This window comes from Oryzias latipes, chromosome 9, assembly GCF_053564925.1.
Source record: "Oryzias latipes strain Hd-rR chromosome 9, Olatipes_Hd-rR_3.1".
NCBI lineage: Eukaryota > Metazoa > Chordata > Actinopteri > Beloniformes > Adrianichthyidae > Oryzias > Oryzias latipes.
This window is the reverse complement of record NC_136245.1, coordinates 24,503,121-24,516,840: the sequence shown is the minus strand read 5'-3', so window position 1 is coordinate 24,516,840 and position 13,720 is coordinate 24,503,121. Positions and strand designations below refer to the sequence as shown.

Genomic DNA, 13,720 nt, shown 5'->3' with positions numbered 1-13,720 from the left:
TAACAACAATTTGATCCATTTCATAGTTTGTGGTTGACAATACGATTTATGGTCGATGAAGGTTCATTGTAAAACGATCCGATTCACTGAGCTAAAATTGATCCAGGACATCTTTAGCCAAAATTCAAGTAGTGTGACTCAGAGATAAACACCTGAGTACTGAACAGTGCAGGTTAATTTTTCCCGATTACTAGTTTTTCTTGCAAAAAGTGTTAAGTAACCCTTGTGCTATCTTAGATGACCCCACCCTTACTTTGACGTGTTCTCCCTACCATGACAAAGGTGGATAAAGGTGGAAAGATTTCATGTAATCCATGGACACCAGTGAAGATCACAAATTATTGAAGAAAAAAGATTCAGAGCACTGTGTAGTGGGTCTAGATGACCCAACTCCCAACGTTAAAGTGCCTAGGATAGCACAAGGGTTAAATGTGAATAGAAAAAACATGTAAATAAGAATAAATGGCAAATCCATTCACATTTTAGTTCCATAAAGTTTGTTTTTCCACATCAAAGTAATCCAAAGGAAACATTGTAAGAACAGTCTACCACGCTGTGGTAGTATTTATATTTATACCGTGCCTCAATCCAAATGGTATTTTCCAATATTGATTAGTGTTTTATCTTATTTTGAAACAAATTTTTTAATGTTATTGGTCGATTGAATTTGATTCGATTAACAACTTTCCTCAGACAGATTGATCCTGTTGAAACATAGGAATATAAATCAATTCATCAATTAATTGTTACACCTCTATTACGTACTGTGGCTCTTTTATTTTTATTTAGTTTGCATTTCCTTAGGAAAAAAGACCAAGCTTCAGATTTTCTTTATGCTTGTAAAGCATTCTTTAAGGGTTTTTTTCTCCAGTCCTTGCTGAATTACATCTTTTTTATTTTTACTTTATTTTGACTTTGGGTTTATTATTGTGAAATTATAACTTTTTCTCAGATATTTACAGCTTTATTTTCACAGGTTTCTTACATTTTTTTTCTAACATGACTTTATTTTTGTAAAATTATTATCATAATTTTACAAATATACTGTCGCACATTTATTCATTTATTTTTTTATTTTTATGGTGGTCCTAAAACTCGGTCGTACTGCATGAGCTGATTCTGAATAAGCTTTGAATAACTAAAAAAGTCACTTATATGTCATATTTTGTCTGTTTCTGTCAACAGACAGCCCCACTGTAAATCCACCAGAAGACAGAGTAGCTGTAAGTCACCTTTCATCCCTCATTTAAATGGCAGTCACATGTATTTTGCCTTATGTGACGTTTAGTTTGATTGATTTCTGGACTTTGCTGTTGCACAGGTGTATGTCGTGGTGGGCATCGCTGCTGTGGCCTTCACGGGTTTCCTTTTGATGCTGGTTATTCTCAAGTTTGGAGGGAACTCCAAATTTGGCATCAAAGGTAAGACTACTAACTATCAAGTCCTGTAGAATAAAACATCTCCTTTCTTCGTAACAGAATGGATTTTCAAGGCCAAACTGCAGAGTGGTAGCAGTTTCTCTCTGGGTGTGTAGATGAAACAGGGGGGCTTCGTGGATATACAAGAACTTCAACCCAAACACTTGATTGTAACCCTTGTGCTATCTTAGATGACCCCACCCTTACTTTGACGTGTTCTCCCTACCATGACAAAGGTGGAAAGATTTCATGTAATCCATGGACACCAGTGAAGATCACAAATCATTGAAGAAAAAAGGTTTAGCGCACTGTTAGTGGGTCTAGATGACCCAACTTCCAACGTTAAAGTGCCTTGGATAGCACATTATTAAACACTGAAGATTTTTTTTTACACAAAATGCCAGATTTGGTCTGACTTTTGGGGAAATCTTGAAACATTGTTGTGGACCGACGACTAAAGTTGTCCAAACTGCTAAAACAAAATACACAGGTTACAACAGCTGCTTGTTTGAGCGAGTTTTCCCTAAAAAAGCACTGAACAGATGTAAAAATAAAATAAAAAAAGAAGCACAATTAACCATAAACCAACTAAATAAATATTTTAATTTTTATTAAAAACAAATTATAAATAGATGTAATGTTTTTCATAAAAATCAATAAATTTTAATATCTGAGGCATCATGTTTCTGTGACTTCTACATTTGACTTGAACCTTTTTACTACGTTCTCAACAGAACTTTTAAAACAAAAACATTGATCAAAAAAAAAAAAAATCTATACCTTCCTAATACAGCAGATTTACACACATGACACATCTTTTAATCTTTTTTTTTTAACAATCCACACTCCATTCCATTTGCAGTGTAGGATGTATTATGGTCAACTTAGAATTCACAACGCTTGAGTCACTTACTCCCTTTGGTAAGAGTCTGTGTACTTTTACACTGTGATAAATTACACCAGGGAGCACTTACAAGTCAACCGAGACCCTAAGTTTCGAAAGCTAATTTGTGTGGTCAACGATAGAATTCAATTAAATTGATCAAACAAAAGATCACAATCTTTGAATCCCAAAACCTAGTGTTATAATCATTTTAACCAGAAATAAATAAATACATGAACTTTTTATTTGTTTTACAACTTCACCCTCAAATTTCTTATGAAGCACATCATGTATCCACGAATCCTTCCTGTTCATAGATGCTTCTCTGCTTATAACCTGTGGGTTGTAGATCTGCTGGTGAACACTTCGCATGTGCACTCACTAGAACACAGTTGGCTTGAATGCTTGTTTCCTCTGTGCACTAACCTTAACATCTCTGTCAGCTCCTACTGACCTTTTAACAGTTCATACACTCAAAAGGAAAGATTTGAAATATTTGGTATTTTTCTTGTAAATATGAGTAAACAATGGGAAACAGTTTTGTTGGTGGAATCAGGGTATACATCTTCATAGAGTATTTTTGTGTGTGTTTTCCATGCAGGTTTAGTTGATTTAGTTGGAAAATGACGTTAAAAATAAGTTAGAAAGCAGTTCCCTAGAATTATTATTATTATTATTTTTTTGCTGTTAAAGGATATGGTTGTGTCAGGAATAATGTTGTTTTTGTAACTTCTCTTTTGCTCCCATGGGATAGTGACGCTTCACTTTTGACATTCATATCAGCAAAAGAAATGCAAATGCTTACGCTGAAAGGACTGCCAGGTGTGCAATTCATACCTTAAGAGCCCTTTTTTCTTCTTTTCCTCCAGAGAACATTGAATAGAGACAGATGTACCATTTATAGGTTGTGTGTTTGTGTTTGGTTGTGCGTGTGCACTTTTCATATTTCACCTTCTTTCTGATTACATTCCTGATTACCCCCCCCTGGGTATTCATTCTTTCTGATTTCTATTCTCAATCCTACTCTTGAGGAAAAACTCCCATCATCTTTACCCTCCGCACACGTGCAGATGTGTGCTGTGTGACATGTTGATGCTGAGGTGTCTGGATGACGGGAGAAACTGAAAGGTGGAGCATTAAAAAGTCAGACTGAGCCTTTGACAGCAAGTGCTAATCTGAAACAAACAGCACTTCGTCATGGCATGTGCACTCACATGCACACACACCCACACGGTCGGTGCTGATGATGATGACGGTGAACTTGTGAGCAGAACGTGTGAAGAGAGCATTTCAGGCCCTGTGCCTCATTGAACAGGTGTGCAGCAAAAAGGCCTGAGCTGCAGACTAAATTGCTCTGATACTTGGAGGAAAAGCTGGTTTAAATGACTATTTTTGACTTATAAGTAACCCACTGGAAACCTTTTTAGGATATATGTGACACTTTGTGGTAATGTCTTACATGGTGTAAAAAGTTTTTTTTTTTTTTTACTTTTTTGCCAATTAGTATGGTATAATAAAATAATACAAAATAACCTCATATGGAATGTATTGCCTCATAGAAAATTAGCGTGTATTTAACTTTTTTTTTGCTAGGAGAAATAATTTCATTTCTTGCTGTATTTTATTCATTAAGAAACATTTATTTTTCCAAATCTTTACAACAGTATAAAAAACAATCTCACTGGAATCTATTGTTCTGATTACTTTAATATCAGGTGCTAAAGTTGATTTAAGAGAATTTGAGTGTTTTATTATCTGTCTTTCCTTGTACAATGTTCAGTGTTGTGACAGAGGGCTATTAGTCATTTTATACACCTTTTGCTGACATTTTGGAATATTTTCAGATATCACCTGGAATCTCCAGTTAATACATTAATGCATGATTTGGAGTTTATTCCTTTTGTTTTTTCTTTTGCCTGGAAAAGGCAGAAGATGCTAATTTATCCCATTTTACTGAGCTGACTAAATTCCAGGTGTGGCTGGAATTACCAAACACTTCCGTAGTTTTTTGCTTTAATTAATTCTCATTACCAGAAACTGACATATATTTGGCTTTAGGACCCCACACGCATGTTTCAGAAGGCTCTGCGTTGGTTTAATTCCCATAATCTTCTCGACAAAGATGCAAAGCCTGACAAACAGGCAACAGTGAGTACCCATAAATTAGCTTTCATTGTTTCTGGGTAAATATGGTGCTGTCAAACACTCAGTAGAGCCAGCTGGTTAAAGGCAGAATGACCATTTTTGTAAGTGGATTTAACAAGGAGCCACAACTTAGAGGAATTTCTCTCGGTATTTATGCCTCCAGGCTGTTCATCAGCATCAGTTAGATCTAATAATTTTGGTAAAACTAAAATTGTGGTCAATGTAAAATTTAATATTTGCACATATTCAGATCCCAGGTCATGTTGATGTAGGAATTCAATGCATAAAAGTAAATAAAAAAGATTCTGACCTTGATGAAAAGGAGAAGATCTGATCTCTCTGGCTCAAATAGGCCAGTCAGAGGACAACTTTAAAGAGGGACGCATTTACAACCTTTCCCAATCAAATCCAGACTCCTGTAAGAGGAAACAAATCAATAATATCCACAGAGAGAAATGGCTGCATGTCCATTTATATCTTTAAGTACCTGTTGGACTGGAACACAAGCTCTGGTTATGATGCAGAAATGTCAAGACTACAAAAAAGTGAGATTGACAGGGAGTCAGGAAATGTGATGTGGATGAAGTGCGAACCAGATGGACAGGAAGAAGTGTCTGAATGCTCAAACTGACATTTGACAAAATGACAGGGAAAAAAAAGAAACATGAAAAGAGTGAAGATACAGAAATAATAAGAAGAGTAGGGGAATAAAAAAATTGGAGTATGGACATTATAAAACTAATAACTAAGAAAAGAAGAAAGTCATATTCCGGCCACATCTCAATGATTCCTCATTAGAACAAGTTTCGGTTTCTTTTGTTGGGTGGAGTTGCACACCTCTGTCTCTCCCTCATGAACACACAGCACCTCAGTGTCGATCGATTGAAATGACACTCTCAAGGTCAGCCGAGCATCATTCTGGACCCGCAGCAGCACAGAACATGCTCAGCAAGGCCGCCACAATCACTCCCCCCTTTCTTTCACTTTGTCCTGAAAAGCTAAGGAGCAAAAGAAATAGTATTACAATTTAATTTTTTTTATTATGTCTCTAAATTATCAAAAATACAAAAACTGTTAAAATCCTTTTTTTGCTATCATCCTCTTAAGATTTTGTGAAACTACTAATGCATATTTGATCTTCCACTTTCGGCTTCTCCCATCAGGGGTCGCCACAGCGAACAAGTCGCATGGTAAATTTTGGCAATGTTTTACGCCGGATGCCCTTCCTGACGCAACCTTCTCTAACCGGGCTTGGAACCGGCAGAGGTAGAGAAGGGAACAGGGAGCAGCCTGGAGTCGAACCCGGGTTTCACGGATGGAAGGCGCCGCAAACCAGCACGAGCTAAACTGGCCCCCCACTAATGCATATTTGATAAACATGACAATTCCCGGAATGTTAAATTGCTGTGTTTCCACCAAGCGGTATGGTACCTTCCATTCCAGTTTAGAATGGTCAAGGCAATTCACGTGAGTGTTTCTGCTCAAAGCTGGACCGACACGGCACATGCGGGGTTAAGCTAACAACAACAACAATGGAGGTCATTCAGCAGCTCATTTTTTCTGCTTGGCTTTGGTACTTCGTAACAAATACAAAGCATTTAACGTTGTTTGACGGAAGATTACAGACGACGAAGAGGAATACATCCGCTTTCTGGGAGCTTTCTTGACTCTCAGCCAATCAATGGGGTTCAATAGTAGCTCCGCCCCTTACCGGTGCCTTCCATTTTTCCATGGACAACAACCACCCGAAGCCCAAAAATGGTACGGTTCGGTCCGGCTTAATGGGTCAATTTTAGAATGGAAACGCTCAAAATAGCAGACCGGCCCAAACCGAACCACTCTGTGGAAACAAGGCTTTTTTGTTTGCACTCAGATACACCTTTTAGAGACTGTTGGAAACTAGGAGTCAGGGACTTTAAATCTCTGAAAAGCTACTTTCTAACTGTTAAATTAACCTCTGAAATTCAAAACTTTTTGCCAAATGACTGTTAATTATTAAGTCTACAAGCTTGTACCTTTTAAGCAGATTCTGCAAGTTTTTTTTGTAGATATATAACAGAAATAGCCAATAAGGCCTCCTTCAAACGCAAATCAAAAGTTTGACGGGTTTAGTTCTGTAAGATAGTTTAAAGCCAACTCAAAACAGTAAAAAGATCAAATTTGTTTCATGCACCACTTTTTGTAACAGCTTTCTTCTATTTTTAATTGAGTCTGTGAAATTTATTAACTGGCAAAATAAGTTATTTGTGTTTTCTCTGGTTAGGTAGTGAAATAAAAACAGAAAAGAAAAAAACATTTGGCTTTAAAAAGTTGTGCTAAAATGTAGATGCAGCAAGATTTCCTCCAACTTGTTTTTAAAAAATGCAGTGCCTTGTAAAAGCAGAACAAAGACCGGCTAAGTCCCCGCCCTGATTTACATGCACTTATAGTAGCCATGAAGTCTAATGGGACTCAGCTTTTCTGTTCTAATGAATAAATGGAAAGGGGGGGAAAAATCAACATGTTTTATTCTGTATCCTGGGAAATATTATTTAAAAGACCATTAATATATTTGTAGATCTTGATGCTGAGAAATGTCTTAATGCCTGGAGGCAGTGACTGTTTGAAATGCTTTGAAAAGAAAGCTGTTTTTTTTTTTTTCTTTTGAAGTAAGACGTTGCCTGGAGACCTTGTCTGTGCACTCAACAGATTGATGCTTTTTTGTTTCTTTTTTGCCGCAGTTCTTACTGCTGCTCTTTATGTTGAGTAGCGTATGAGTATTTTGGCAGCTGTTTATGGTTTTCCACATTGTTTTAGAAGAAGTTTTTTATTTAGTTCATGTTGATAGTGGCAGTATAAATTCCATCTCTAAAGCTTTAAAGTGAAGTTGTCTTTTAACTTAGAAACCTAATTTAAAGACATGATTACTAATAATTGCATAAAATTTTCAAAAAACGGAAAAAGATCCATTAATTCTGAGTGAATTTATAAAGAAAAAATCAATTAATTTTCATATGCATCGTCACCAAAATACTACAACCCCAGAATATTTAAATATATAAATATTATTTTAGACTATTATTTTAGACTAACATTTACACCTGACATTGATGATTATAAACTTCCAGAAATGTATTGCTTGTTGCATTATGACTCTACCCCCGCCCCCTTCTATTTCCTTAACCCCCCATTTCCCCCCTTTGTTTTGTGCCCTTACCCTCTCCACCCTGACATCCCTCTCTCTTCTTCGCTCCTCTACTTTTCCATCTGGTCCAACAAAAAAAAAGATTATTGTATGAATGAAGGAATTATATAAAAGGTTTGAGAGCTAATGAGATGGATTAATATTCACGCAGACTGTTTATTTCCATCTAATTTTTAATAAGAATGTTGAAGCATAAATCATAAGAATTTATTTCTTTTTAAGGAAAGTGTTGATTGCTTGGAGTGAAAGACCTTGAAGGCGGTCATCATCCATGGATGTCTCTTTTGCCTTCTGGTGGAGGGGGTCCTTTGTGCTGCTGCACATCATTTCCTGTCTTGTCTTGGTCAGGCTGACCTTTGCAAACAGTCAAAGCAGTGAAAAATGAGAAGGCTCAAACTGGGAGAGCAATGTGGGAGCAGGACATTGTGTGTACATTTAATATGGCGTGTCGCATATGCTACCATTACAGAACAGCTGAGCTTTTAGGATTTGTTTCCATTTAGAAAAATGGGGAGGGGGGGGGGGGGGTCCTTTTTCAATTTGATTACTTGCAATTTAAAAAAAAAAAGAAGCACTTTTGAGTGTTATTTGTGGGTTAATTTTGAATATCTGGGGGCATAAATGGACTTTTAATGACCATGCATTATAAGAAGGGGATCGTGAAGTGTAGGGAGCACATATTGGTTCACTGTGCTTAGTAGGAGCATTAAATTTATCAAATTCTTGGATGTGAGGTTCACTGGCGGCAGCTGTAATTTGTTGATGCAATTTTTTTTTTTTTTAGTTTTAATGGTATTTTCAGGAGGATGGATCAAATTAGAAAGAACTGCTTACATTTGTGTAATCACCATGCAAGAACCAAAGTAATTTGGCCCCAAATTACTGCTTCTCAGTAAAGTTCATCCCAATACAGAACTGGCCAGACAGCAAATACATCTGGTGCCACTGAAGCAAGCAGCTTCACTATATCTATTCTTTTGTCTTAAGTGTGTAAGTATAAAAAAATAAATGTAATTTAGTTTTGTGAAAAAACCCAAAACATTCGTGCTGTTTAGGTAAATTTCAATACTTTTTTTGTAAAAGCGTAAGTAGTAAAAATATATTTAAAAAATTGCCATTTCTTTTTGAGTTCATACTTCATTCTATCTATTCACCAATTATCTAAACTCATTTTATCCTGATTACCGGACAGGGATCAGTGGAATTTAACCCAGCTTTCTTCAAGCATAGACAGGGTACCCTGTAGACAGATCAGCAGACCATCACAGAGCTGTGTTTGAGTCAAATATTGATTTAAGAAAAGGGTAAGTATTGGATGAGTGCTGCACCTTTTCCTATTGCAAACTTTGAAAAGAATGTTTATTTTATGCATTCCTTGAGAAAACCATTTTTAAAAGGACTAAATATGAAAACTGTGTGTTTACTCAGGCTCCCCATTGGCTCTTTTCTGCTCCATTGAGGAAAATAGCAGTTTACGGTATATGCTTTCATTGTAAACATATATGAGTTTCTTATATTGTCCAATAAAGCTTGTTTCACACTTAAACTAGTGCTAACTACAACACCTGGGGAGTATTCCAGGAAGCATGTTTAAACTAGCCTGACTTTAAACCTGAACTCTGGCTGAAATCCGCTTGAGCTTGCTTACTCTGTGTATGTCGGTTCCAAAAGACCGGATATGAGTTAGCGTAATTACGCTCGACTTGGTAACCCTGGGTTAATGCACGTGCACGGCAAGTACATAAAGACATTCTCAATGGATCGCCGATTTCCGGAGTCACCATGGAAACGCGTGGTAAAAAAAAGAGAGCGCTATACTCCAGTGAGACGGAGTTGGACATTTCAATGACGGCGTATGAAGATTATAAGACCATCAAAAAAGTAACAATGCTGCATCAGCAAAAAGAGTTTCTGGGTATAGAAAAAGAACAGACAAAGTAAACGCACTAGTTTCTGATCTTATTTCCATTTTCCTTGTGACGCATATATAAATGTATATAACTTATCCAATTTAGCCAACTTAAATGAATTACTTCTATTGGTAACAAGTAATTGAGTTTAATATATTTAACCTAATTTCCTACGTCTATAAAACTCAATAATTGTTTATACAACTCAAATTTACATATTTATCTAACGAAATGTCATATTACTCCTATTCAATTAATATTTTTTCCATCTTAATTAATTATAATTCTTGAACTCTCATATGTTTTCGTTTGAGCCGGCAGATATACTCATTTTTATAACAATAAAAAGAATTCATAGATTCATGAGTTTATAAATTGATTTAGGAATTTTCAAACATAGTCATTACATAATTTGAGAGTAGGTGCTATATAAACTCATCATCCTCTCCCTCCCTCTCACTCATGGTGCAGAGGCTTTAGCATAGTAGGACAAAATAACTCGGCAAAACACGGCAAAACACAGTAAAACAGCTAAACAACTTAACTCATTTGGTCAAAAACCCACACTTAAACCCAAATCCGTCCAGACAGGCAAAGGGAATGGTATCCCAGAATCCCTTGCGGTGCCGCTCTAACAGCAGCACCAAAGTTACACCTACTAAATTGAATTAATTTGAATGAAAGGAAAATAATTGTCTGAAAACTACGTGTTATTTTTAAGCTGACTTAACAAAAAAAAAATTTATCTTAACTGAAGCAAATAATTAAGCTAGATCAAAGTAAAAAGTTTATCTTCCCAACATCCATATGTGGTCTTATCATCCCTCTCACGGTGGGAAAAGTATTATTTGAGCTTCTTCATCCACTAAATCATCTTCAAATGGACACGCCATGCTGCTTCACATCTCTGAAAACAAACTAACCTTCAACTAAACCTGCTCCAGACCAGGTTATGTTCAGAGCATGAGTTGCCATGGCAACTTGACATACCCTGAAACATACCTCCATTTCTGGAAGCGAAAGCTGAGGTTATCAACTTCCTTAGCCTCAAACTTACCGTGGGAGCTAGCATAACCTGCTTTCTGGAACACCCCCCAGAATACTGCCTGTGTGAACAAACCACATTAAAGAAAACAATCAGTGCAGCTGCCATGCTCTCAGGCCTGACTGGAGATACTGTACCGTTATTTTCAGACCATAAGCTGCCAAAAGTCAGGTTTATTTATTTTGAAAATCTCTACAAAAGCATCCGTAAACATGACTTTTCGTGAGATCATTCAGTCTTTCTTATTTTATTTACCTTTGACTACAGGAGCTGTCTCTGAATGATGGCACTTTCAGCGGTACTTCCGTGTCTTTGTAACCCAGTGGGTGACTTGCTGTCCTGCATTAGGAAAAAATAAAAATGAACAATACTAATGTCTCAATGCAAATAAGAAAAATATAAATTTCAGGAGAACAATCAGATTCTCCTCCATGTTTGTTTTGGATAGCCATTCTTTTTCTGCGTTGCTGTCAGTATCAAAAACAGGTAAACACACCTTCAGTGACCTCTAGCCGTTGTAAGTGGGAGAAACCGCTAAACGGGCAACCGTTTGTTTGTGAGAAAATAACAAATGTACGAGTATAATGTGCACCCCTCTCAATACTATGGGGAAAAAAAGTGACTTGTACTATAAATATTACACTTGGCCTGATGTAAATTTTGGAATTTTTGTGTTAAAGGCTGATAAAATCTCTGTATTTCCTCCATTATTGGCTGGGATGCCATAAACTTGCAATATAATATTTCATCATGCATTTTGTTGTTGTGTAAAAAAACACATGCTGTAGATCAGGAAGATATATTTTAAATGAGAACATGATAGGGCTTTTTTTTTCTTCCTTTTGTGAGGAAATTGAAAACATCTTTGCTGTGAAAGACAGAGTGTGTGTAATGTCAATGTGAGTTTTTCTGGGCAGCACAGTAAGTTCCTTGCATGGGAGGGTCTGTGTTAATGAGGCTTTAGCTATCAATCAGTATGTAGGCCCGCTGCATTAAAGCAGACATCAGTGTAAAGAAGAAGCTGAGTCTTCAGTTCACCTGAAATGCAGTATTAAAAAGAGCAAACCAACATCAGTTACAACCGTTGCTTTCCCCGTCTCTGCAGTAAGTAAAAGACAAACGGTTGAACCACACAGCGTTGCAGCAGCACTAGTGGAACCTGCACTATAGTAGATAGAATATTATTGATGGATCATTGATCGTTTGGCTGTCCAGACTGAGCCAGGATGCTGCTGTCTCCTTGGCCCTGTTTCCCTTATGCTAAAGTCAGCAGCAGTGTTTGTGTGTCAGTGTGTGTTCTTGTATTTATTACCTTGTTAGGAACTTTTATTGTTGGGGTCAACACTCTTTACAAAGATAAAACACCGTTTTTTTTATGGTAAACACGTTTATTCTGATCAGGTTTGGAGCCAAAGTTAAATCAAATGTCAGATGAAGGGCATCCATAGGTAGTTCTAAGCCCAGAAAGAGGGCTACAAGGTGTAGCGAGGACACCCTTGTTAAAAAACAGCTAGGCATTTTCCATGTGGAATTTGCCCATTCTCCTTCCTGCACAGTCTGACAGTTGATTGATGTCACTAAATTGTCCCAAAGTGTGAATGTGATTGTGTGGGGTGGACGATGGACTGGAGACCAGACCAAGGTGTACCCCACCTTTACTCAACAGTGACTAGGATAGGCTTCAGCAACCCATGACTCTGAGAGGAATTAAGTGGGTTTATAAGATGGATGGATGGAAGGCTCAGAGACACAAGTATGTTGCAGGATTTTGCATTTACAGTATAGTTGATGTTTAAAAAAAAAAAAAAAAATTAAGTACATAAGTGGGACTTTTCCTTTTTTCGGTCCAATTATGGTGCAGGTCCAAAAACACTGGAAGGACGGCTAATAAGACATAGTGGTGTATCATGACTGACAGAAGGTGACAGCTATGCAATTGTGTCTTTAACAATAAATTATGAAGTGGTGTCATTAAATGCTTCTTGGTATATAGTTTTTTTTGGCACTGCATATCACTTTCAGGGGTTTTAAGGGGTAGATGATACCACTGAAAGCTTAACTTAAAAGGCTTTTGAAACTGACTTTGTACTTGTGCAGTTACAAGAACTAAAATGACAAAAAAGGAGAGAAATGCATTGGTTTGTGTGTGCAGCTGGCAGATGGATGTGTCAGTGAAGGGAAAATCTTGGTGGTGTGGGAAAAAATCAAGAAGAGGAGCAAGAAAAAAGAGAAAATGACAGACGGGGAATGAGGAAGCGATAACTGGAAAGAATGAAAACTTCAGTCTGCACAAGTGTTTGTGTGAGCTTAACCACCTTATTCTACAGAACAGACTGTATGTTAGCTGCCTGAAAGAGCAGCCAACTGGATTTTTCACTGTGTTTCCTGAAGTCCGGCTCATGGTCCAGTGCCAAGAGCTTTGTTTTTGCTGAGCTTTCCATATGTTTCTTGGCTGACATAAGACAGCTGACAACAAATACTTACAAGCAAGCTGAAGCTGTTAGAAGCTGCCACCCAAAATCAAAGAAAGGCTTTAAATGTGTATCTGATGCATAGCAAAAGTGACGAGGCAACTGAATACAAACCAATCCTTTGTGTAGTATTTTCTTTTTATGTTAGTGACTATTTGATTGTTAAACAATCTTAGTTATTCTCAAAATACCCATCCTGTACGATATTATTTAATGATATAGTCCCATGCACCCATAGGGGTTGACCTGTACGGGTCCTGGAAGGTCGTCGACAGGTATGTTGCCCTAACCCTATTCATTGGTAAGATGGATGCACTGGCTCCTTACTGACTGCACCCAAATGCCGCAAGTACTGTGTGTGCATGTTATACATGAGTGTCCATAGGACGCCTGTAGGATACCCACACCAAATACACTCTGATTGCCCAATTTCTTCTTTTCTAACAGTCAGGCTGCAGGCACAAAGTTCACAACGACCATGCAAGAGGCATGCAAGGAGCGTGCACTTATTACTTCAACAGCATTAATGGTTTTATTATGAAATTTAAATTATTGATCACATTTTAGAAATAATATTCTAATCAATCTAATAATATTTACATTTTTCCTCCCATTTTTCTTGGGTCATAGTTAAGTAAAACTAATTTAACAATGATTGTGGAAG

General features: G+C 37.1%; 1 protein-coding gene across 4 annotated transcripts in view; it reads left to right on the top strand.

Annotated features, from left to right (window-relative positions):
- The window catches only part of ntrk2a (neurotrophic tyrosine kinase, receptor, type 2a), an 82,970-nt gene that overhangs the window by 14,347 nt on the left and 54,903 nt on the right, over nt 1–13,720 (top strand). For all 4 annotated transcript variants that reach the window (XM_078953081.1, XM_020705850.3, XM_020705849.2 and 1 more), the window contains 2 exons: nt 1,186–1,223; nt 1,322–1,421. In XM_078953081.1, the coding sequence (XP_078809207.1) occupies nt 1,186–1,223; nt 1,322–1,421 (138 nt within the window). The remainder of the gene's footprint in view (nt 1–1,185; nt 1,224–1,321; nt 1,422–13,720) is intronic.